This window comes from Stylophora pistillata, chromosome 9, assembly GCF_964205215.1.
Source record: "Stylophora pistillata chromosome 9, jaStyPist1.2, whole genome shotgun sequence".
Lineage (NCBI taxonomy): Eukaryota > Metazoa > Cnidaria > Anthozoa > Scleractinia > Pocilloporidae > Stylophora > Stylophora pistillata.
Window position 1 is genome coordinate 32,306,823 of NC_142527.1, and position 25,733 is coordinate 32,332,555.

Consider the following 25,733-nt stretch of genomic DNA (forward strand, 5'->3'; position numbering starts at 1 on the left):
TTCCGAAATGGTTGTCGCAATTTCTTCCTCTGAATCGACAAAACACACACGGCATCTATGTAAAGCAGAATTTCTTTATTTTTTTCTATTTTACTTTTAAATTTTAGATCATGTTTATATAGATTAAAATAGATTGTAACTGTAATAATAGATTGTAATAATATTATTATTTTATCTGATAGATTTACCGTGTCTAAATAAAAATAAAGTTCAAAGGAACTCGCGGGTGTTACTCAAGCTCGCTTCGTTTGCGAAAATTAAGCTTAGTTCATACGCACGATCAAAAATATTGATTTTTTTTCTCTCTCTTTGTGACTGATAAGTCTTTTTACGTAACGTTAATATCATCAGGCGGGAGAATGCGGTTCGGAGCCTTCTGGGTCGTTACTGTTGCGTGTCGTTGGATCATGCTTACATAGAGAAAGAACGCTTTTTGTTAAATGAACTGAAAATTCCTGCTGAATGGATACACGAAGCTAAGGTATGGTGATTTGTACTTAGAAAGAAGCCGTTTTGGTTTTTCTATAACCAGAGGTTGCGATAACCATCCAAAGTTTATTTTTGTCTTCTCTAGGCCTTACGAGCGCGCTATGAAGGAAAAACTCGCGAAGAAGCTTTCCACCTTGTCAAGGCGCGCCACTGGAGTCTGGGTCATAGGGTTATTTTGCGCAGTCTCGTTAGTGACGCAATTATTAACGGTAAGACGCATGTATGAACAAATTGGAAGAGAGTTTTTGGAAAAAGTGTTGGGACGTGATAGATGACGTAATCCTTGAATTGTGGTAGCGTGTGAAACTGGTGTTTTCAAAACGAAAAGAGATATCTTAGATTAGTTCATCATTTTGTTGTTGTTGTTGTTACTGTTTGTTTAGCGGAATACGACTTTTTAAAAACCTTATTGGAAGAACTGGAAGCAAGAGATCGAAGCTCGACCGTGAAGGACTGGGCAACAGGAGGACAGGTCAGTTGTTTGTCAAAACAAGGACTGTGCCTTTTTAGAAATTCTCACCCTCCCCTTCTTCAAGGCCAAAGTGGTGATTCCCCTGCCTTTCGGGACTACACTGAATGTCGCTTCGTGGGTTCTTGTTCGGACTGGAGGGTGGAAGGCTGGTGACCAAATGAATTTTTTGCACGGCGTCTGCATTTTTAAGGTTAGGGTATCGACATACTGGACGCTTTTGCAGCAAAGTAACGAATTGATAAAGGCTGATAGTTTCTAAAGAAACTGTTTGGGGCTGCGTCGGTGGGGGCAACGAAATAATTAGGATATATCAACAAAGTTGAAATGGTAAATTGGCCACCGTTACGATTACAAAAGCTGACGTTTCGAGCGTTAGCCCTTCGTCGGAGCGAATAGAGGAATTGTGGGTTGTGTGTGCTTTTAAAGGTAGAAAATGGAGCTACGTTGTTGGTGGGAACATGGCAACGAGAAAAACACGAATAAATTAGTGGAATGAAAAGCGTTCGTTGATCCCTGTGGGGTTTAGACTGCCGGTTTGAGAGATGAGCTTTTGTTCAAGAGTTTTACGGCTTTCCGTACTACCTAAGTGTAAGGAAAGACAGCAGATTGCCATATGTTGCTTAGAATGATTAGGTAAATTAAAATGTCTAGCGACTGGTTTCGATGTGTCCTTGTCAATCCTTTCCACGTCTCGAAGGTGTTCTCGGAATCGGTCACCTAGTCTTCTGCCTGTTTCGCCGATGTATATCTTTTTGCAATAGGTGCAAGTTATGCAATAGATTAATTTGAATATATCAACAAAGTTGAAATGGTAAATTGGCCACCGTTACGGTTATAAAAGCTGACGTTTCGAGCGTTAGCCCTTCGTCGGAGCGAATACAATAGATTACATTGGCGGAGGTGCACCTGAAGTGATCTGTGATCTTAATGGATCGTTTGGGTCCCGATATTTTGTCAGTGTTGTGAATGAAAGGACACGTTTTACATCGTGCACGAGCGCATTTAAAAGTGCCTGGTTGGTCATTTGTCTGAAAAGAGCTTCTGACCAAAAAATTGCCTATGTTTTTGTGACGTTTGAATGAAACGAGCGGAGGCTGCGAAAAGATAGTGCTTGTCTCTGGATCGTTTTGAAGTAATTTAAAGTTTTTAAGAATGATGGATTTAACTGAGTGGTTGTGAGGGTGAAACGTGAGAGTGAATGGAATGCGGTCGGAATCTTCCTTATGTGACGTTTGTAGTGCTGAATGTCGATCAATAAGTTGGGCGCGGTGGTAACCCGCTTGAACGACAGAAGCAGGGTAACCACGTTTATCGAAAAACTGGCACATTGACTCTGATTTGTGGTGGAAATCAGAGTCATCACTACATAAACGACGAAGTCTTAGAAACTGAGAAAAAGGAATGGAATTCTTAACGTGAGATGGATGTGAAGACGAATATAACAAGTAATTATGCGAGTCTGTAGGTTTGTAATACATACGAGTGCATAAACCGTTGCCTTCAATTGAAACTTTGATGTCTGAGAAGGATAAAGAATTGTCAGAAATTTTCCAGGTATATTTCAGAGCCGGGTGATATTACGTCTCTTTACGCTGTCATTCCTAATGGCGAAGGCCTTCTGGCCGTTAAACATTTTTTTGATCAACGTACTGTTAAGGAACCTAAATCTGAAACACTACTACGCTTAGCCGAACTAGTGCTCACACTCGATTGTTTTTCATTGAGCTAACCGCCTCCCGGTTAGCTCAATGGATAGAGCGCTGGACTATTGTGCGGGAGGTCGAGGGTTCGAGCCCCGGCCGGACCAACACTCAGGGTCTTAAAATAATTGAGAAGAATATGCTACCTTTCTATAACATCAAGAAATGATTAGATATTCTAGTCTTCTCGGATAGGGACGAATAAATGGAGGTCCCGTCTCCTGCAGGGTTAGGGACAGGAGACGTTAATTTCCCACGCACGAGATTACTGTGTGATGGCTGTCCTCCCCTGGGGTGGGATGGGTGGGTAACAGGACCCCGTTGATACCAGGACCCCGTTGATACCAGTGTTTACTACACTGAAGGGGCTATCCTGTATAAATATAGGTGTCTACTTCTACCAATGGTGTAGCCATGGGCACCAAAATGGGACCTAGCTATGCCAATCTTTTTGTAGGTTTTGTCGAACATCAGCCAATACTACGGCTCAAACCTGAACTCTACGGTCGCTACATCGACGACTGTATCGGCGCACCTCCTCTACCAGAGAGGAGCTCACTCAATTCATAACCGCAGTCAATTCTTTTCACCCGGCTCTGAAATCATAAATTGATGGACAGTATGTGCCGACCAGTCAGGTAGTGGGAACGAGCGAAAAAGCTGGCGTGCGAATGGTGACAGGATCAGTCCAACGATAGCTGATATTTGTTTCTCGTCCGCTCTTACGCTCCTCTCTACTGACTAAGGGCGTGGAACCGGCTGAGTAAGAGACAGTCCTTCACTGGCACTAGTGCTTTCAACTATTGTGATGCTTTCACAAATATAAGCAAATATTAGCATTGTATGTGAAATATGCACTTTTAGAAACTTTTTTGGCCAAGGAATAGAAATGAAAATGAATAGAATGGTCGCAAATCGTCCTCTGAGGATAAGTATTTAGGCAGTTAAAAACTTTGACTTAATTTTATTGTTTAGGTGTTTCTGGATTATCTCTCTCTGATGGAGAAGTTCCAAGACATTTCACAGGTAAAAATTTATTAATGTAGGTTAGTTTTTGGCACTGAGTGATTTGTTTTGTACAAAAACCTAATACTGCACGGGTGAAAATGATTACGTGGAATATAGGAACCACAGCTTTCTTTAGAATTCCTGAGTGAATTGGAAGAATCCAGTATTTTAAGCGAATTACTTTTAACGCAGAGTTGAAATAACTATTTGTTGTCATCTTCAGGAGAACTTTGTGCCAACTAAGTATGACTGGGAAGGCATCTATGCCGAAGTCGTGTCTCTCTGTACGAGAATCAACAGTTTATCTTCCGACACACCCAAAGACATGTAAGTACAAAGTTAGGTATTCAGAGTGAAAACCATATGGTTTTTTCAAGACGCACGCGGCCTTATATAGTTCACCTGTTGATACGACTTTTGTCCCGCCGCTAATGTATGGTCTTGTTAACAAAGTTGTTGTTAGTACTTAGGCCTTTTGTCCAAATGAGAAACTCCGTGTCCAGCTGACGAACCCGGTTGGGAAGAGTTGGGTCCAAGACTTAGCTGGGTTGGGAAGGGTTGGGTCCAAGTCTTAGCTGGGTTGGGAAGGGTTGGGTCCAATTCTTAGCTGGGTCACTTTGTTGTTTGCATAGTATAAACGGGCACCGGCAAACTGTCAGGGAGAAGAAATTTGAACAAGTTCTGGCGGTTATTTGGGTGCAAGAGCAGTTTGAGCTTTTGATATATCGCGTTTCGTTTGGGGCTGGTTCTTCTTGTGATGTCATGTTCGTTCTTTATTTCAGGTTGTGTCAGTACGACATGGCTAAGATGTGCGCTAATTTCTTGAAGATTGTCATGAAGGAACTGGTGAGCAAACACTTGGTTTTTTCTGACCCATTTTTTTTTTTTTACCTATTTGTTTGCTAGTGCTATGAATGTTCTCCGCTCGCCGTTAAAATATTACTCGGTGTTCTAAAAATTTCCACCTTTTGACGGTATAACTATTGCAGTCGTGGTCGTTGGAATTCTTTTAAAATGCCTTGTAATTATTGACTGTTTAGGGAAGTAGAAAAGTGCGAAACGTTTTCAGAAGTACTCTTTCCTGCTACTGTCTGACTGGAAACAAAGGACCAGACTTTAAGCTATAAAGGAGTCAAAAATTTTAACAGCTCGCTTTTCCTCTTTATTCTCACTCAGACGGACCTCACCGATGAAGGAGAGGCCCTTTTGCCGACACATGTACTAGTTCCTCACTTAACCAAACTCCCGATGCCCGAGGACTGTACCCTGGAGGAATTACGTCAACTGATCCCGAATTATATTCAGGAGATAGCCGCTGAGAATTGATACTGCAGGCAGTTAAGTGTATAAAAAGTTGATTCAATATTTAATTGTTGAATCAAAGCGCAACAGGCTATCAACCGAGACGATACTGTTTAAACAAAAGCGTAGCTTGAAAAGTAGCGAAGTTCCGTGTTACCTTTGTTTTCAGGAGCTGTTTAGTTGAAAATGGAAAACTGTTAATTTTTCCTCTAACTTCTTATGCAGCCACTAAACCTTTCCGTGCAGTTTGTCGTGAGAAACTTTTTAGTTCCAAGTTTTCTATCATATCAACAACTTCTCTAAAGCAGCGTCTCGAGTCTTCACGACTCTAGAGGAGTTATGTCGCGTGTGTTTTTTGCTCAGTGATAGAAGCTCTACGGAAATGAAGTGAACCTTTCTTTCACGGTTGTGGCTCATCCAGAGACATTTACTCACAAATCCTACCAACTGTTAAATATACAGTCTTAGTCCTGGAGATACAGTATATGTTAAAAATCCTTTGTTTTATTGTAATTAATTCGATATATTGTATGCAACTTCCTCCATCTTTGTACGAGAATTCTAAATAAAATAGTTTGTTCTTTTCTTCTTTTATTTGAATGGTTGATTAATCTCAAGAATACCTGTAAAGTTGACCAGTTAGCGTGAACAGAGACTGATTAAGATTGATAATGTTACTCCAAGTGCACAGGCGAGATAAATGCAGGGTAAAATTAAAATCTAAAGAGTAAAAGTAAAAGAACTACACTGAATTATACTTTGAAGGCATTAGTACACAGGGAGACTAGGGAACTTTCCCTGATACGGATATTGAATACTCTTAAAGAGCGAGGAAGTGTGATAGTTCAGTGGCTTGCTCAAAAACAAACGCGCACTGATGCGGCCAAGGCTTTAACCGAGGCCTTCGATTCAGATTCCTGCGCTAACTAGTTTGCGGTCCGGTCTGTCAATTAATGAATACCTTTCAAAGGTAATGTTGAGCCACCACAAATGAAACTCTGTCGAACGTTAATTTTTGAGACTCCACCTCCGTGTTCTTTGTGTTCTGACAAATTCGTGATAACATTTTTTTATTCAAAAAGGTAATCGCTGCAGCAATATGGACTCCATAGCACTTGTGTAATCCTCTCAATATTTGAAACGGACAATCATGAAACCATATTGAGCGGCAACAATAGTAACCCGCCAACCCTTCATAGGTCGCAGACAGAGTATTTAACTCATCTGAAATTTTCCTAACGAACGCTTTCGCTTCCTTCAACCACTGTTGTGTGAAACCAGGAACCAGCTGCCAATTATAGGAAACATAACTTGGAAGATAAATACAACTGATTTAAAGAAAAAAAAACGACAACAAAATCGAAATATGGTTAGCGTGCGAAGACTTATGCTATTCGTATAAGAGCATGTAAGTTCTTAAATTGACCTAAATCGCCCTTTAGAGATTATTCAAGTCTTAAACTAGTAGCTTTTGATCTTAGGAAAGACCCCATCTTAAAGATTGCAGATGTTTTGTAACCCTGATCCAAATACGAGTCATTTAACTTTGGGAAGTGTTCAGGAAAATTAAGAGGCATCTAATTGAATGTCTAACAGGAGGATCTTGATATTAGATTTGTTAATTGAAGTGTTGTAAGTTCTTATTGGTAATTGTCCGTATAGTAAGGGGGATAAAATATAGGAAGGAAAAATCTTTAATCGAGTCTCCTTAGTGTTCAATTGTGAACGATCAGACACAAGCATTGTCACATTTGATGTGTGTGTCCCAGTTTGAAATGCTTCATTTGAAAGTTAACCATTATCACCTGAGCACTGTAGTCTGGCATGGTCACAGAATTTAATAAAACAATTAATGAAGATATCCCCGATGAAGTCAATTTTCGTTGTAAAGATCACATTTATTTAGTTCGATCTCTGATAATTTTTATTTCGAGGTTTTATTCTAGATTAAATCATTAGTAATTCAATAACAAACTTGCTGAAAGAAGCAATCAGATCAAACAAAATATCGAACGATAAACGAACGAGAAAATATCTGTGAAACAAAATCGCGTCAGACCTAGACCCAAACTTCCACTTAGATTAGTTGCGTGCAAGAAAGAAGTCAGGTCGGTTGAGATGGAAACAATGTACTCTTCCTTCTCTCTGACAAAAGTTATTGGAATTTTTGGGGGATCTATTTACATGATTTTTTTTGTAGTTACATTTGTTCTTCTAACCTGGTTCCTAATCTTCTCATTAAAACCTGCATTAGTTAGTTTAATTAGAAAAGGAATATTGAATCGACATTCCCGTCAAATACGTACTGAATAGAAATCACAAATTGAAACACAACTTTAGACTGGATTGAAGAAGGAATGATATCCGCCCGCAAGCACAAAGAATTTATATTGTGTTCATTCTGTTTTCTCTTGACTCAGACAATAGATGCGGATACTCTTGTCACCCCTTTATTCCTAATAATTGCCTTGGTGAACTATAAAATGAAACAGTTTTAATCACAGTGTTGAGGTTTCTATATTTGCCGCAACGCAGAGTGGAAATAACTGTAAGTATTATTGTGGCTTTATTGGGTTTGCCAAGAGTAATCGGGTCTCTTTGAATTAGTCTTCTCTTGCTCTTAAGGCAACTCTGGCTTCGTAGCTCAGTTGGTACCTAGCCGCACTCAATTTGTATCTGGTTACGAGTTATAGCCTGAATTTTTCAGACTTCTTTTCTGCAATTGCTAAAATTGCTGCTCACCTGTGAGGATCGTTGCGCTATTTACTTGATATTTAATCCGCAGGTCAAATGAAACTTATTTCATTACAAATTGTGAAAGGTAGTTACGAAAATAAACTTATATCTGGACCGAACACCAGAACAGATCTCGACGGAGAAAACAAATCAGTCAAATCTACTGTGTTTTTGTAACATTTTTTAAAAGTGTTTCCTTATGCCAGGGGGAAGGGGGAAGGAAAGGGTTAAGTCTGGGTTCCAGTTGGTCGAGTGGTAAGCTTTGCTATTGTAAATTAAATAAAATATTAAAGCGGACTTGTACGCCAGGAAAACACGTCGAGGAAGCTAGATTCAATGAATTTACAAGTTTTGGAAACCGTAATGGTTGAACGAAGTAAGAATGATCGAATGATGTTGAGCATCTTAAAGAAAATCATTCAAGCAAAGGGTCGTTTTATAAGTCGCCGAAAGAGGTGTTTTATTTTATCTTTTCATATGCGTGTTTTCAAGCGAGGGGGTACATTTGATATGAATGCGAGGAAAGCGCGGGATGAGTGAGGAGCAAGTGGAGAAGCGTTGCGGCATTCGCGCACGTGACTCGCCCCTCGCGCGTTCCCTGCCTCGTGAGTGCCCTCGCTCGCCTGAAGACATACACACACAAAAGATGGCTGTTCCGTAAGCTATCCTGTCAACCAAAGCCAAGAAAATGTAAAGGATGAACGTCATTACTGTGTGGGATGATAAAAACGATTGTCTTTGGATATGGCCTTGGGATGATTGACAGTGCGCAGTGCCGGCTGGAATAAGTCAATCAGAATTGAGATGGTGATGGTAATGTGTCACCATGAGCTTAATTTGTTGTGGTCTCCATCCCCAATGATATTTTCTAACAATACGTTTTCTTCTTCCGCTATAATTCTAGAGGCCTTCATCGACTTTAACTCGCTATGACATCACCAACCCTGCTCCTCTGCACCGGAGTGTTCTGCTTCTTAATTTCTAGCTGTGTCGGTGACCTGCCCCTTGAAGACACGGGAAAACAGTGTGAGTACGACAACATCAAAAAATGCAACAATGAATTCAAACAGGTATTCATGGATGCTAAGGCTGGGCAAGGACGAGGTAAAAAAAGAAATACTTACTGCACAGCTCTCCAGGTCAGTACACGTGTTCCAAATTCGGGCAAGAGAATAGTTTACATTCTCTTGGTTCAGATAAATGTAAGGTTTCTCTAGTTTTACTGATCAACTCTTTCCTCATATACCTACGGTCTCTCCTCTTCGCAACCATCTATTCTCCCCTTGGGAGAGGAAGATACCCTGTAAACGAGGTTGTTTAAGTAAACCAGACAGTCGAACAAGCTGTAACAATAGTGCCAAGAGACAAAACCCGAGATACTCGTGTATTAACCTCGTATCTCTCAATATCTTATCAAGGGATTCTCCTTTATGGATGACATAGCTTTCTTGAACATGAGTTAAGAAAAAGTTGGGTGGGTAGAGCAGGGAGAGGAGGGTGGGGAGAACAGGGAAAGGAGGGTGGGGAGAGCAGGGGAGAGGAGGGTGGGGAGAACAGGGAGAGGAGGGTGGGGAGAGCAGTGAGGAGGGGTGGGAAGAGGGAGGGGAGGGCGCCATATGACCGATTGCGATAAATTTAAAGCCTCCGAACTTACCAGACTAGGAAGGAGATGTTTACCATTGCCTCCTTTCTGTAGAGATTCACCCCAGTAATCTATGTCGTCTGACACAGGCACTTAACGAGCTCACGAACGAGGAGAGGGAAGGGGGTGCAAGTAGCGGCGGGATGGGAAACCTCAGGACGCACAGAAAATTAGATTGGCTAAATATTAGTCGTTCGAGTCAGCTGTATAAACTTTTTCACTAGGCGTTTATGAATTGTTTGGATGGTTCTCTCGGAAGCTGTGTCGGTGGTTCGTGGCTTCAGAATTACAGTTATGTTGTCCTGGAACATGGTATGATGGACAAAAAGTGTCGCGTGTGCCCTAATCACCATTACAATGACCTTGAACGAGCAGTCACTGGTAAGAGAAAATGTTGCTCTCTTAAAACTCCATTAAAGGATATTTTAACAGGGAGGCAAGGTCTTTTTTCAACAAGGAGTACCGTTCCACTTTTCTTTTTACATAACAGGTGTTCTGTTGACCCTCTATATAACATCGTGCCGCAATAACACCTAGCAAATGTAGCCTTAGGTGCTAGCCTCTCATCATAATCATTTTATTTTCTTGTCCATGTTTTTCCCCAATTCATTGCCATGGCTATCATTTACGTCAACACATTATCTTAGTATCTACTTCTTTACTGATTAATTCTCCTCTTACTTGGTAAAGTTCTAAATCGAGATTTTTTAACTGTAACGTAACTCATTCCCGCCTTCCGTTTATTTGACAGCGTGGAACAGGGCATACTACATCGGTAAGTGTTGTACATGAGCTTTAGCACTAGTGATTTTGATAAACTGAAGCGTTTCCTTATTTTCTTCACCCGACCCCCCACTGTTTTTCGCGCGCCAACTTTTTCACTCATTTCCAGTGACTGAGAGCCTGTGATAGGCTAGAAAAACGGGCAGTCATTAAAAAGGGACGATCAAAAAACTTTGAATTAACTTATTTTTTCGCAGGTTTTAAACCCTGTTTTTCATGTGCGAAGGCTGTCCACATAACTTGTGTGAAGCGCTTCCTCAAAAAGGTGGAAACCGACACGAACATATGCCACGATGTGCAAGAGTTTATCAATTGTTACAAGGAGGCGGTGGTCAAGAAGCGTTGTTCCGGACGGAGTTTTGACATCGTGAAGAGTTTTTACAATCTTTGTAGCCAATTGGGAGAGAGAATGTTAAAGGAAGACGAGAAGCACCCCAGGTTGATGTGCTAAACGCTGATTACGTTTATCAGGCAGTTAGTGTAATTCCGAGATGCATGTGAAGAGTTCAGTCAGTTTAATTAAGAGCACACAATTGGAGGAAAAATTAAACTTGATAGAAGTCTTATCTGAGATAAAACGTTGTTTGTTTTTGAAAGATACCGTTAAAATACAGTACTAAAGATCGACAAGCAGATACAAATCGTAAGACGTGACATGCACTAGACGATTCTCCAAAAGACGTTACTTATTTAAAACTTATCAAGCAGAGTCATAACAAGGGAACACTCTGTCTAAAGCAGATGCTAGCGCAAGTCCCAAATTTTTCCTCCGATATCCAATTACTGTAGAATGAACTTCTAGTAAAAAGCCCTAATAAGCGTTCGTAGACTCAAAAAGGAATCGTATTTGCTTCCATGACATGCAGCAAAGCGGACAGAAATATGAAACATGTTTGAACGATGATGTGAATGGGATAACTATAAGACGTGTTAGTTGCTGAACTTGTGTGTTTGTCATTTAGTTTTTTATTAAAAAGCTGAAGGATGCAATGCAAAATGCTCGTTTACTTTCGATCCGGAATTGAAGTGAGAAAGCAGATATAGTTTACATTTCATGTTAGGTTAGCTGTGAAAGGCTTTCAACCGGAAATTTAGTAGAATTATGGCTTTTTTGTGAAAATGTAATTACTTTTCAAGACATTTTGTTTGGAACAGGATGCATCAAAATTAATTTTTAAAAACCGTCCAGCGGGTGACCACAGTAGGGAGTCTGAGGACTACTTTGGGTGGCTTTGTTGTTCAGCGGAATAAAGAATAAAGAGCAAAGCGATGAAGCGAGGTGGGGACTGGGGGGGGGAGGGGTAAATAAAAATTATATAGTTTTACTTTCTATTAAAAACAACTGCATTCGTCATGAATCTCAAGAAATGGGTGGCAGCCATATTGAATACTGACTTTGGTGAGGCTGCAAACACACGCAAGTTATCACACCGCATACTACAACTAATCTTTCCGTCCCCTTCCCTCGTTCAACATAGCTACATACACATTCGACAAGGCCCCCTCGCCCACCCGCTTTGGAAATCAAATTGCCATGTTTAGATTAATCACGCCCTAAATCACTTCGAGTGGCTTACTGATGAATCGCACGCGCTATCTCAGTGGTTGGTCGGCTACAGATGGTTATCGATCAGGGGTTACGATCATGTATTCCATTTACATAAATGGCATTGTGATCTGCTTGGCTTCTTTCCCGATGAGTCTTTAAATGGCTTCCCTTCAGCAAAATTGTCTGCTCCTCTGTCTGGGAGTTGTTTTAAGCTTGTCGCATTTAAATCTCTGTTTCGGTGTTCAAGGCTTCCCTGAAGAGGAACCACAATGTTCTTTTCCGGGATTTTTGCAAGACTCGGGTCCAAAATTGTCAAACAGAGAATGGCGCCATTGGTCACGAGGCAAGAGATTTCCTTACGAAAGAAATAAACCTTTCAATGAATTCAGAAACAACAGAATGAAAGAAGAGTACAAATGGGTCTTCAACGAAGGGAAAATTGAGATATTGGGAGATTCGTATTCTTCAAGAACTAAATCGGTGTTTTACTGTTGGAGAAAGCTTGCTCCTCATGTTTTCATTATCCTCCGTAATGACTCGATGAATGAAACTCGCTCGAACGTAAAGTATTATTCTTGTATGAAATTCCGGAAAAGAGGGCGAAGTGTGGTCACATACGAACAGTCGCCCTGGAGACCCAATCAAACTCACCTGGCCTGTAATGCAAGTGATCTACTGGCGAACGAAAGTCCTTTGCTTTCAAGTGTTTTAGAGGAGATACCGGATTGTCCGGCTGTGCTAAGGGGAGGATTTCAAATTACTGAGGTCGATAATGAGCTAATAGGGAAACAATGCCTCCCTAACAAAGACGCTGCGATTATGGGAACGTTTGAATCTGACTGTGTGGGTAAGGAAGGCTTACGGATCCACTTAACAAGGAACAATCATTGTTTAATGAGAGAGCGTCATCTGAATAACCCTTTCACCATCGATCTGGCTTTGTCTTGCTTCAGTGCACCATGGAGAGATGGAAATTTTACATACTTTATTGCCAAGAGACGAACTTATACAGCGAGGAGCGCATTTTCATTTCTCGCATCAGACTTCTTCTGTATTAGATTTCGAAAACTTACAAACAGAGACAGAGACAACGTTGTATTGCATCTTTACAATGCGCCGATTTGCACGAGAAATGCGTCAGACGGAGTAAGATCATTAACATTTCACATGAGACGAGGAGTGAACGTTGGAGAAACAGACAGACCTCTTTCTCAAATCACTAAAGTGGAGTGTAACTTCCCAGAAAAAATTCGTGGAATCTGGAAAGAAATATCCGTTCATAATGGTTTACGTAGCGTCGTCATAAACGAAACATCAATTAATATTCCCCCATATGGAAACTTCCATTGTAAACAGAGGTATGTTTTTCAGCATCAGGCTCCCCACGAATGCAGTTCATTAGTTACCGGGAAATGGCCTGGATCGGGACGGTCAAAATTCTTTATCGATGATTATATACTAGTGTCAAACTTTACCAATGGCTGTTATCCCAGATTAAGTCGCCTAGGTATCACAGACATCGTTGGAAGTGATATGTTAGTATACAGACTTTCCCAAAGTCAGTTGATAATCCCGAATGGTCATAACAATGATTCTTTAGTGTATTATTACTATAATCATATCCTGCGACTGTTTTGCTCAAGCTGGCTTCCATACATGAAAGATCCTTATCCTGTCTGGGGTCGCAATATTGACAAAATCATAATAAGACGCCATGCACCTCTGAGAAAAACCAGCTGCTTTCTTCCGTCCCGGGGGAAAGGAGTTTACCATTTCAAGTCAGTTAACAGTGGTAATCAGGTTGAATGCAAGGGACCACTGTCACGTGTCGATTTTGCGTGCAAGAATACGCTTTCATTTGAAGTGAAGTACGATCCAGGTTGCCAGAGGTCTGACACCGTTTATTCTTGCATCGGAAAAGCGTGGAAAATGGGCGATTTTTTCTTAGTTCAAGAAATCAAAACTAAAAATATCAGCTGCATGTGGTTTGATGAGTCAGACAAACAGATGTTTCTTTTAAACTCGCCCCAGTGCTCGGACATAGACTGGGGACAAGGAATGGATCCTCCAAAAGATGTCAACTTTGAAGAAATTTTAACTTTTCAGTATTATAGCAAATGTCCAGTTTATTCTGAATCGCGTGACCTTGACTATCCAATAATAATCAAGTTTCGGAATATGTCACGTAATTTGAACTTAATGTCACGCTTGCCGGTCTTAGCTTGTCTTCTAATTTCATTCACACATTAAGAAAGCTCAGGGAAGAAAGCGTAATTAAAGGCGAGAGAGGATGACCCAAGACAAGCTGACGTTCTTGTACCAGGTCACAAGCTGCATGAGCTCCCGCCGCCCAGGAATGTATCTAGAGTGGACTTAAGGAAAAAGCGCGCTTTCAATTTACCTGTGGTCCGTACGAACAGGTGACGTCATAGTTTTATCTTTCATCATTCACGCACGCTTTGTATAAGCTGACCTTATTGTATGTTACCTAGTTTTTAATATTTTAAAAGTATGTCACTATTTCTTATATATTTCTTAATATTGTCAATGAATGTGTAATTCAACCTTTGGTTGCAATGTTTTTCAAATAAAACTATCTATCTATCTATCTATCTATCTATCTATCCATTCCACACATGACGAGTTTCTTAAATTTATTTTCAAACTTCGCTGGGCGCCGTGGACTCAGTTGACTTTTCGCACCACCAGTGATTATCGGAGGTTGAGGAATTGTTAGTAGGGACAGAAAAAGTAAATAAAATGGAGCTTTGTATAAGCTCTTGAGGGATGGCTTACTTCTGATCACAACTAAGCTTACCATCTTAAATATCTGTGGTTTCGGGTTTCTATGGTAATGGTTACTGTGGCATTTACAATGTAGTTCAAAGATATTGCCTCTAAAATCTGTCCCTAGTTGTCAGTCTTCAAAAAAAATCACCTCTGAATAAAGATTATTAGTTCATTACTTATTTGGAAGTGTTTTTTTCTGCCTGAAAGCCTCAAAATCGCTCGTTTGGGGCTTTCAACGCTCGGCGGTTAATTCGGCTCGCCCTCTCCAGTGAAGAAATGCAACAAGTCGCATTTATTTAAAAAGAGCGACAGATCCAGTAAGTAAAACTACAGACCTATCACAGTCTTACCATGTGTTGGTAAGGTCTTTGAGCAGCTCTTTGGCAAGCAAATTACGACCGACCTCGACAAACACATGTGTGTAAACTTGTCAGCCTACCGCAAAAAATACAGCTGCGAAACCACGCTGATCAACCTGGTGGAGGGGTGGAGAGAGGCCAGAGATGAACATCTTTTCGTAAGCGTAATGTCGACTGACATGTCAAAAGCTTTTGACTCCTTACATCCACCGCTGCTATTGAGCAAACTCAAAGCTTACGGCTTCCAGGGTAATATCATTGAACTTCTAAAAAGCTATTTATCGAATAGGAGAAATAGTGTAAAGTTAGGAAGTAATATCAGCTCTGACAGATTAGTCAGTCGAGGCTGTCCTCAGGGATCCGCATTGGGTCCTCTGTTGCGGAATATATTCCAAAACGATCTATCTTATCATGTTAGAGATATATCAATGTACGCGGACGACCATCAGTTTTACCATACAGGTCATGACCTACCCACTACTACATCCAAACTTAGAGACAGTATGGAAAAAGCAACCAACTGGTACGAATCTAGTCTATTAGTTGATAACCTTGAAAAATACCAAACCTTAATTATTGGTAGCAACAATAACTCTGAAAATAGCATCGAAGAATGCGCTATCTTAGTAAACAAAGAGAAAATCAATACGACCGCTACTCTCCAACTTCTCGGAGTCACAATTGACTCAAATTTGAATTTCAATAATCACATAAATACTATCTGTAACAAAGCCAGTCAAAGGATTGGTGCGCTTATGAGACTCCGCAACTTGATTCCAACAAATGCAAAATTAAAATTTATTAAGGCAGCCATTCTACCATACCTAACCTACTGCCATCTCACATGGCATTTTTGTAAATCTAGCGATAGTCGCAGATTGGAGAGAGTTCAAGAAAGAGGCCTAAGGGCCGTATTCAAAGATAAACACGCCACCTATGAACGTTTGCTGCAGAAAGCTAATTTAGCTTCGCTACTAAACAGACGCTTACAGGATATATGCATTTTAATGTACAAAGTTAAACACAACCTTAGCCCTTTGAATATTTATAATATATTTCAGAAACACAACGCTTCCTATAATTTAAGACAGGCCGACTTTCCTATTCCTAGATACAATACAATAACTTACGGCAAGCATTCACTACGCTATTTAGGACCTAATTATGGAGTAAACTGACAACTCACGACAGATCAGCCACAACATTAGCTAGTTTCAAAAACCGCAGACGTAAGCGTGACCTCAGCTCCCTATTAGATGATGGCTGCAGGGGCTGTGCTCTATGTACTTCTTAATTCATTTCATATCTTTTTTCATACATGATATGACTTAATTTTATTCTTAAGTAGGTAATATTCTTTGTAAATAATTTTTATCCATTTTATTTGTGTCCCCACATTAGTATGGGATATCTCCAAAACTAGAAGCTTCTTTGACACGTTAATAAAGTTTCTATCTATCAAGTATCTCACTAGGGACAGATTCCAGAGGAAATATATTTGAACTACATTGATAACGGCTTTGTAAATCCCACAGGAACCCATTACCATAGAAACGCGAAACCACAGATATTTAAGATGGTAAGCCTGTGCTTCTGATCAGTCCCTCCTGTTGAAATATAACTTTGTGCATATCAAATTGTTGATTCGGCAGCACAGAACATTTAAATTCATGTTTTCTACATTAGTAATCAGTGAATCTGTATGAAATCGATGATTAAAACGACGATATCGGAACAGTTCAGAATTGAAACTTGTCGTTATCTTTGTGAACCTCTTAGCTCCTGTGCCTCTTGTTTCAAAGATAAGTTTAAAACATTAGAACCCGGTCTCCCTGTACACGATAACTTTCCTGTGGTGAATAACCGTTATGGACTGGGTACAAAGTATTACGGCGGACGAGTTGGTGAGTTGTGAGGAATATGGTTTATAGAGGTGCGTTTAACTGAGACCTTCAATATCTCTTCATAGATTTTAAGATTTTATTTTTATAATAGTGAAGATAACGTGACTTCGAAAGCATCAGTTTGTAACCAAAGTCAAGAAACGTGTAGCTGTTTTTCATGCTCACTCGCGGATATCCTAATGTACAGCTTTACAATATAAACGTTTTTTCAAGTTTATAGTTTTCCATATTTTAAACGGCTTTATGTACATGAGACGCAAAGCATAAATTTTAGAAGGAGAAACGGTTCTGTTGTTTCATTTTAATCAGTTCATGAAATTCTCACCAAGACGTTTTAGGCATACCTATGCACTGCATGTGGAGCAACAAGCCTGTTCTCATGCAATTCGTTGCTTGTCATTCCTCGAGAATGAAGATATATCGTATTTACTCGATTAAGCACCGCCATAAAAAGTGAGTTTAGAATCTTGGAGAAAAAATGCCTTCGATCTCCGCTCTTAGATTTATTAGCGCCATAGTTATGTTTATTGTTGGAGTTCTGGTTTTAATGTAAAATGTAAGAAAGCATGACTTTGAAGAACTCGATCTTATCTGAGACAGCTAAGTAAAATTATTTTCCAGGTTTATCGTAAATTCCAGTTCTTGAAACAGAGATTACAGGTAGAACACTGACATTTAAAATTTTACTAACATAAGGCCAACTAGCTAGTGCATATAAAAAGCCCATTTTCCCTCCAAAGATGAAGCAGCATATGGCATTTTCTTGCATCCACCTCTTTGACTGTTGACACTCTTTTTTTTATACTGAATTTTTATATTGTCTTTCAATAAAAACATGCATGGTACTGTATAGGCCACATGATAAATTGATATAATTTTATCTGTATTATTGAATCATTTGTTTCCTTTTTAGACAAGTAACAGTATTGCTGCCCAGAAAGCAGAGTCAAATAATATTCACTACTAAGAAAGAGTTAAGCACAAGAAATGTATCATCTTGTCAAAAGAGCAGTGGCACCTCACCCAGCTTTGTCCATTTTAAGGAGAAACTACTGGACTCAAGGCAAAGGACGAAACTACTCCACAAACATGATTGTGGTTGGAATATCAACTATCATTTGTGGTCTAGTTGGGATTGTAAGTTTCAAGTTACAACAAAATATTCATTAAAATATTCTTGACACAATTACATTAGTTGGAACAGAACACCAATCACATATATCCATGTTTGACAAATGCATTTGTCCAATCCTTCACACTTCATTCTACTCTGTTTCTTAAACTGCATGTAAACTACAATAATGACAAATTTGAAAGAAATAAATTTGTATCATTCTTGTCTTTTAGGGTTATCAGAAATGGAAATTAGACAAGGAATATGAAATCTAAAGAAGATAAATAAATGTAGTGCCAGGCCATCCTAACAGATAACAGCTGCAGCCAACATGGAACTATAGACAACTTTGTTTTGCAGGATACCTTAAATAACACCAATTCTGGTGGAATTTTCTTACAGCACTGCAGAGATTATGGTTTTGCCACCAGAAGAATTTCAAGACTTAACAGATTTTTGCTGTATAGTCTTAAAAATGAAACAATTTTTAAAATCAACATTGAGTGAGCAGTGAATGGAAATCACCCTTTTGTGACAAAAATGTTGAAACAAATCCCTGATAAGAATTTTCCAGTTTTCCAATGGCATCAGTGATGGATCTAGACCTTGAATTGATTTTTGTGTGTGTACATCTGCTGGCTTTTCTTCCTTCTGTGATTTTTTCTCACTCAAAATAAGAGTGAGCCCTGGGGCCTCCTGGACCTCTCCCCTAGATCCACCACTGGGCATGCAGAATTTTTTCCTGGTAAAAAAGTAAGGCTAATGTTTGGTGTAAGTAACTGAGATGGGGACATTTATGAAGACACAATGCTATGGAAACAGTATAATTAAACTTAATTTTGTAAACTTGGAGGTGTTTTTAATTTTTTGTTAGTTTGTTTGCCCTCTTTATGTAATCAAATAGACATCCAGGGTCTTAAATTTCATCCTACCCCTAACACTTAAGCATTAGAAAAACAATGAACGTAACTGACGTTTCTTATTGTTGAAAATCTCATTGAAATGGCAACAGGACTTAAAAAGAAATTTTAGAAGACAATTATTCTACAGATGAATCATAAATCAAGTGTGAACATTATCATAATTTAAGTTACATTTCAAGCAATATTGTTCGTTTATATCCTTTGAGAAAAATGTTGTAAACAACTTTTTGCGCGACATTTCTGAAGTTGATGCTTAAGTAACGTAGAAGTCACGGAAAGTTCCGCTTCAGCGAGGACAAGGTTTCTTTTTGATGAAATTAAATGGCATAAAAAAGTGTCCAAAGGAGCTGGAATCATTCTTATTTTTGCAGTTCTAGCTCTATCATAGCGGGAGAGCAAACGGAGAGAACTTTGCGTTTGCCCTTGCGTGATATCCGAATATAACGTGACGTCGTACCTCCCCGCCCAACTGACACAGACAGTTCCTTGTTTACTTTATTAGTCAAACGAGATCCAGCTTGAATTTAATAGCGATCCATCCACTTTGGTGCATTGTTCTTCCACCTAATTTCCTAACAGTTTTCACACCTTTTACCATTGATTAATACACTTCTTCAGGAGTTTTTACCCATACGATGTCCTTCCAGGCATTTTCAAGGATTGCTCGCGCTTGTTGTTTTGGAGGCTCTCGACAGTTCCTTGGAAGGAGGCTTGGTGAGCGAAGCTCGCACATCAGACAGGAAAAACGTCCAGCCACACAAGAAGAAATGGGCATGTTCGTCCTAGGACTGGGCCTTTTTACAAGTGCTTCCGTATGGGTAAGAAAGAAAACAACTTTCAGACTAATTTCGGAGGAAGAATTTTGTACGCGCATTCAAAGGTTAAAAGTGAAAGGGAAGGTAGACTTGTGTTTGTGTTCCAAATGCAAATTTTTACTTAGAGAATAATCTTGCCTGCTAGATAAATTGTAACGACGGAAAAGCGTTAGAATGAGAAGGATTTTTTTTTTAAGTCAAATCAGGAATGTGTAATATCTACAAATCGAGGTTTATGTGATGAAAACAGGACATGAATTTCTGCACGCATTTTTGAATTGGGTGTTATTGGTATCGACATCATGCCAGATCGTTGAAAATTTGTATTTGACATTCACCTTACTTTACAGCCTCCTTAAAGATTAGAGAAAATATCTTGCTATTATGAAATTAAGATCATTCTGTTATGCGTGACGAAAAACACAAATCCTTGTTTACGAGGCTTAATATATGCAAATAATCTGACTGTGTTTTGACAGTTTCGCGCAGACGGCGTCGCTTGGTCGAAAACTTAAGAGATGTGATCCCTACTTTTGAAATAATAGGCACTCTAACCCTATTGTGTAATTTTGTAGGGCAGGTCAATGTTTGCGGTGACTCTGGCTATCTTTTCTTTTCCCTTTGTTTTGCTTTGTTTAATTTTGTCTTAATTTGAAGGGGAAAGGGTGGAGAAAGGGGAGTGTGCGAGGGTGGGGACGGGGTATCGGGGAGGGAGGGGAGGGACGTAATGAAAAGAGAAAAGAGAAAAATCGAAATTAATTAAAGCAGCTGTTATAATCTCTACTTGATGCTTGTATAGGCATGGAAGGAAGGTGCATTCAGTTCAGTTTTGACTGCAGATGAACAAGCTAAGGTAATATTTATGTATTGATATTTTCTGTGTTTTTGCCAAACTTATAAAAATATATTTATAGCTTTTGAAAGGTTTGTTGGGCCAATACTGATATTTTGTAGACCTACAAGCCACTGTAGCTTTTGTCTTCCACGAACTGTGGTTATTTTGATAAACAATATTTATTTCAAAGATTCCTTTTACCAATTTGTTTCAAAAATAGTGTATGGAAGAGATATTTTCTCAGTTGTGAACTATACAAAAATAGCTAAATTAAATGTGAGTCTAGTGTAAGTACATTTGTCATTGTATTTAAAAATATTGTTTATTATAAATATATATTTTGTATAATCATTGGTAATTTGGAATTTTTCTTTTTAGCTGAAGGAAAATGAGTAAGAAAGACATACACAAATTAAGAAGAGCCATGGATGTTGCTGCTGTTGCACTGTACCAACATCAATTGATGTCAGCTTTACTTCATTTATCATATCTCTTACTAATGTACTGATAAAAAAAATTGTTACTTAGCATTAACAGTCAATGAGTTTGAGTAAGTAGATAATAAGGATGTTATTTACCAAAGCATCATGAGAAAAATTTTTTAGTTTGGGTTTAAATTCACAGAGGTTTCCCAAATAAGATTTTTTTGGTGGAAAGTTAGAGGTTAACATTCAGTGACATTGCTGTTGGCAATTGTTTTATATCATTTTTAGTGTAAGGTTTGAGTTTACAGTGAATCAATTTACAAATAATGTTTGTGAGAAAATTTTAATTTTCTTCTTAACTTCAATCTAACTTAAATGTTGTGCAATAAATTTGAATGGTTATGAAATCTTTGTTTCAGTCTTTCCCAAAATTGCTGAACTTGTTGGTTTACTAAATCTAGGTTTTTAAAATGACAGATTACACACTCTTTTGAAATGAAAATCCTGACAGTTAAGTTATGTTAGAGTCGAGGGAAGTTTCATATACTTAATACTTATCTAATTGTGGATAATGATGAAATATTTCTTCCTTTTCTGAATCTGGATATGTTTGGGTTGGGAGAGTTATACTTCACAAAAATAATTTTGAGGTGTTTTTTTTCTTTCTTCAGCATCAACATCACTTTTCTGGGGTTGATTTTGATGAGGAATCACTGATATAAAATTATTTTGCAAGAGGCCATCATTGTTAATTATTTATTCAATTTGTTAGGTTTACTGATGTTGCCATATTGTAACTAGTACATAGGAGTAACAACTGATTTTTATTGTGTATTTCACTGACTTTTATACAATCATTCATAAGCGGCTCTGATTTAAGTTAACATACTTGGCATAGTATCACCTATACAATTTTGCAGCATTTCCTAAAGCGGTTTTCTACTAATGTGCAAGTAAGCCACGATTAACTGCGATAAACATTGTGGTAAGCGTGCAGTTACATTGGTCATGATATTGGAGCACGTATTCTAACACAATTTATCCCATTTTTAAGTGGTATAGACAAGTAAACTGAACAGGGGCTTTACAAATGAGAAACCCCAAACAAATCCTTATAAAAAAAAACTCTTAAGACTCTTAATCTTAAAAGTGGCAGATCCAGACCTTAAAGTAACAAGTATTTCTTTTTGACAGGGTAGCAGGGGGAAGAGGGGAGGGGGAAATAATAATTATTTGCTCCCCAAATTATCTCTGTATCTGGCAACCATGGGCCTTGGTTTTATCCTACAATCATGCAGGGTGAGGGAGGGGGGGGGGGTGGTCTCCAGAGTTCTCCCTTTGATTCACCGCTCATGTAGTTTCACAAACGTAAGTTTTCCAACATCTGTTGTCAAAAGATACGAGTCGAAAGGCAAAACAAAAACAGAGTGCGAGCCGTTATGTAATAATTTCATACAGCATGCGTATCACGCATGACATCCGAACGTGACATCTGTAACGCCCACTAAGACACCCTGTGTCCTTAAGTCCAGCAATATTCCAATCGCTCCGTGTCCAACAGTCAGAAATATTTACAACTCCTTTTTTCAGGTAGCTTCACAGAGTTTTTTATAGTCAATTCGGCCACCTATTGTGGAAATCAACAGGGTCAAAGAACAGAACCATAGTTTTGTGTGAAAAAAGGCCGAAGAAAAAAAGTGTAGACCCCTTTAACAGTGAACAGCGGTCTCATTTCAAAAACGCATGCTCAATAGGGGAATGTCCTTTACACATGCTACGACCGTAGAATGTCTCTAGTGACTTGTGGCAGATTTTTCCGGCCTTGCTTAAGTCGGATTAGACCGGCATTGAGTTCTCCAGGCCGGGCTGTGTGTCGACTGTACAGTTCTTTCGAGAAAAGGCCTAATGTTGCAATCAGTCGAGTATTCACTCGGCTTTCATCAAGCAATAGTCAGAGCTCAGCCGGAGGATTGATGGGTGATAATGGGATGTTGATTGTTGGAATTGGGTTGCTTGGGGGTTCCCTACTATACGTGAGTATTATTTTAAAGTTTCTAGTTAGAAATTGTTTCTCGCATGTTTGTCTACAGTTTATTTTTGCTTTGATGATCTCCTGTCGTCACGTGGGAGTCGGCAAATACTACGATAGACCATTGTTAGGGAGGGGAAGGTCAGGTTGTTTATGTACATGTGTACACAATATTGGATTCGAAGTGAAATCTTGCACGCTTTCATTTTCGAAAGGTTTGTTTAGTTGAGAGATGTAAAAGTGGTTGTGGCGTTTTTAGATTTGCATGTATTTTTAAATTTATACCATGAAAGTTGGAGAGGACATTTTCCACGTCAACATGGTGGGAGGGGAGGCTGGTGGAGAATGCTAGGCAGTTATTCAAACAACAGACACCCTGTCACTGAGAAAAAAGCTTCCTACTTCAATATTGCTTTCCAATATACCATGAACAATTTCTCAAAACATCCAAAATCAAAATCCTACAGATCTAGAAGAGTCTAGATTCTTCACACCTCAGTAATAAATGCAAAAAAGAACATTATCAGGTGAAATTACGTCAACCAACCAATGCAAAATTGTTTTATGTTGGTAAGGTAACTTTTCCTGAAGGAGATTACTTTTTTTTTCAACCTTAACAATTGCAGGATCAATATATCATTTCTCCATGCAATATCAGTACATAAAAAGACAGGAATGGTAATGAGAAAATAAGAAATATCAAGAGGAGGATATTCCTTTATGTAACACCAAATTCTTTAACCAGTGCTATAAGAAATGTAAAGGAGGCAGTGAGGAGAATTGATTGTGAGATCATGGTGATGACATGGTCAAGATAAATCCTTTCTTTTGAGTCAAGAAAAATTTAGCAGCTGGTCACTTGGGTAATAATAACAATAATAATAATAATAATGATATGATCTTAATTTAGCAATAATTTCCTTAAAATCCTCTACAATACAAAATATTAACAGTGTAAAAAACAATCCAAAATAACTCACTTTCGGCTCACATCTACTCTTTTTTTTAATGTCAGTGTCTGGAAAACTATAAATAACGGAGTCAAATCTGAACAGATTTAAAGTCTAATAATCTGATAAGTAAAAGCATATCCAAAACTATACAGAAAAGAGAAAGGTGAATGGCAAATCTAGAACCCTAATAATAATAATAATAATAATAATAATAACTTTTATTTATATAGCGCTCATATCCTGAGCTCATGGCACTTTACAACACTGTGTGGGGGACTTTACCAGACTGCTAAGCAGTTTACAATCAAATAAAGGCAAATCTTTCAGATGCCCCCTCCCTCCAATTCCCAGTAAACAGGTCAGACCACATCACAGTAATCTCGTGAGTGGGTTCTTTAATGTCCCCTGCTTAACCAAATTAACTAATTAATAGATGCAAGAGATGGGACCTATGGTTTATTCATCTTTATCCAAGAAGACTAGAATGTTTGTCCATTTCTTGATGTTATAGAAAGGTAGCACATTCTCCTCAGTTATTTTAAGACCCTGAGTGTTGTTCCAGCCGGGGAATGAACCCTGGACCTCCCGCACAACAGTCCAGCGCTCAACCAATTGACCTAACCGGGATGCGGTAAATACACCCTTTGTACATGTGTGGGGTTATTCCACTGTGTTTTTTAAGAAGGAAGAGGTTTTTATGATCTTTCAGCCTTTTTTAGATGAGTACTGCACAATAAAAAAAAAAATCTGAAAGAGTTGTTCTTTCATATGGTTATCAGACTGTTTGTTCTATAGTATTCCAAATAAACAATGATCCACCTTGACCTTGAAAGTTGTTCAAAGGCATTACAAGGAGACTTCCATTTAAATTACCTAAATGATAATTGCATATGAAGGAAAAAGTAATTATCTATATTAAATTTCAGTGTCAGTACATTTAATGGACCTCATGTATTTTCACTTCTTTTTTATTTTAGATTGTATACGCTGGCTTTTTTAACCCTTATGAATCTCCCTCATCAAAACCTGCGGTTTCTGAGGATGCAGCAAAGGTGAGTCATGTAATCAAACATGTATACACAGAGAGATGATTATCACGTTAATGATATGATTTCTAGATTGAGATGATATTTGATCAGTGAGAAAAGTTACCATACCTTGAAATAAACAATTCCAAGGTCTTCCAAATCAATTTAACCTTAATTTTCTTGCATAAATGTAGTTTTAATTTCTCTCATGTCCTATTGATGTTTCAGTAATATTTCCCACTTTAAACAGTACTCAGCAACAGTGATATTTTATGCTTTTCTTTTGTTTTTTTTTGTGATGTCTTTGGTTTCTTTGAAGTTATTTATTAGAAGTGATAGTTTTGAAATGTTAAATGTATGTAGTTATGTTTTTTTTTTTATTTTATTGTTTAGTTTTTGTTGTTGTTGCTTTTTTGCAACATGGAAACAAAATTTAAAAAGCTTGCTTAAAACGCAAGTTAGAAAACATGAACCAAAAAGTTTTAAAAATTTAAAGTAATGATCACATAGGTTTAAAAGTTTCAATTGATGAGCTATTAATTAAAGGAACAAATGTCTGAATCGTTTTCTTCTGACAGCTACCTGCTGACGAGGCAAAGACTGTGGCAGAGGTGGCAGTTGAAGATACAGTTGTCGCTGCAGATTCAACCAAAGAAGAGAGCCCAGCTGCTGAAGAACGAAAAGCAGAGTCAGGTGAGGACATTACCCTACAACAAGGTATAGGATTACTGTCAGTGGTCAGGTGCCTTACCATCCCCCTCCCCTCCAACAAGCAAGGATGTAGTTTGTAGGGGAGGTCCCTTGGGTGTACATCAACTCTCTCCCATTGTTAGATGCTCTACCCTTTCCTCCCTTTGAGAAATCATACCTCAGGAAA

The 25,733-nt window shown here is 38.6% G+C and overlaps 4 protein-coding genes and 1 long non-coding RNA gene across 7 annotated transcripts in view; all 5 read left to right on the forward strand.

Moving 5' to 3' along the window:
* The window catches only part of LOC111336141 (nuclear pore complex protein Nup98-Nup96), a 29,256-nt gene extending 23,691 nt beyond the window's left edge, over positions 1–5,565 (forward strand). For both annotated transcript variants that reach the window (XM_088734327.1, XM_088734328.1), the window contains 7 exons: positions 352–481; positions 575–698; positions 873–961; positions 3,637–3,687; positions 3,893–3,996; positions 4,452–4,515; positions 4,846–5,565. In XM_088734327.1, coding sequence (XP_088590453.1) covers positions 352–481; positions 575–698; positions 873–961; positions 3,637–3,687; positions 3,893–3,996; positions 4,452–4,515; positions 4,846–4,995 — 712 coding nt within the window. In that variant the 3' untranslated portion in view covers positions 4,996–5,565. The remainder of the gene's footprint in view (positions 1–351; positions 482–574; positions 699–872; positions 962–3,636; positions 3,688–3,892; positions 3,997–4,451; positions 4,516–4,845) is intronic.
* A 1,830-nt stretch (positions 5,566–7,395) lies between these two features.
* LOC111336170 (uncharacterized) lies at positions 7,396–10,710 on the forward strand. The gene is made up of 5 exons (XM_022942207.2): positions 7,396–7,519; positions 8,612–8,846; positions 9,574–9,730; positions 10,101–10,124; positions 10,330–10,710. The coding sequence occupies exons 2-5, from the start codon at positions 8,637–8,639 to the stop codon at positions 10,581–10,583; spliced, it is 645 nt and encodes a 214-aa protein (XP_022797942.2). The 5' UTR covers positions 7,396–7,519; positions 8,612–8,636; the 3' UTR covers positions 10,584–10,710.
* Positions 10,711–11,660: 950 nt separating this feature from the next.
* LOC111336140 (uncharacterized) lies at positions 11,661–14,646 on the forward strand. Its single transcript, XM_022942175.2, has one exon. It carries the CDS (start codon positions 11,841–11,843, stop codon positions 13,929–13,931), a length of 2,091 nt encoding a protein of 696 aa, XP_022797910.2. The 5' UTR covers positions 11,661–11,840; the 3' UTR covers positions 13,932–14,646.
* Positions 14,647–19,230: 4,584 nt separating this feature from the next.
* Positions 19,231–21,680, forward strand: LOC148724329 (uncharacterized). Its single transcript, XR_015991364.1, has 3 exons — positions 19,231–19,589; positions 20,386–20,439; positions 20,800–21,680. It is a non-coding gene; the product is annotated as an uncharacterized LOC148724329 (long non-coding RNA).
* A 910-nt stretch (positions 21,681–22,590) lies between these two features.
* The window catches only part of LOC111336158 (apoptosis-inducing factor 1, mitochondrial), a 17,586-nt gene continuing 14,443 nt past the window's right edge, over positions 22,591–25,733 (forward strand). The window contains exons 1-3 of one of the 2 annotated variants that reach the window (XM_088732133.1): positions 22,591–22,879; positions 24,806–24,880; positions 25,435–25,573. In XM_088732133.1, the coding sequence (XP_088588259.1) occupies positions 22,634–22,879; positions 24,806–24,880; positions 25,435–25,573 (460 nt within the window). In that variant the 5' untranslated portion in view covers positions 22,591–22,633. The remainder of the gene's footprint in view (positions 22,880–24,805; positions 24,881–25,434; positions 25,574–25,733) is intronic. The other variant, XM_022942195.2, reaches the window with a different exon arrangement.

What these genes read in the sequence shown, in the direction of transcription:
- LOC111336170 (XM_022942207.2), top strand. Translation starts at nt 8,637, where the DNA reads ATGACATCACCAACCCTGCTCCTCTGCACCGGAGTGTTCTGCTTCTTA. An exon ending in CCTTGAACGAGCAGTCACTG is followed by an intron (nt 9,731 to 10,100) that starts GTAAGAGAAAAT and finishes TTTATTTGACAG; the next exon opens with CGTGGAACAGGGCATACTAC. An exon ending in GAACAGGGCATACTACATCG is followed by an intron (nt 10,125 to 10,329) that starts GTAAGTGTTGTA and finishes ATTTTTTCGCAG; the next exon opens with GTTTTAAACCCTGTTTTTCA.
- LOC111336140 (XM_022942175.2), top strand. Translation starts at nt 11,841, where the DNA reads ATGGCTTCCCTTCAGCAAAATTGTCTGCTCCTCTGTCTGGGAGTTGTT.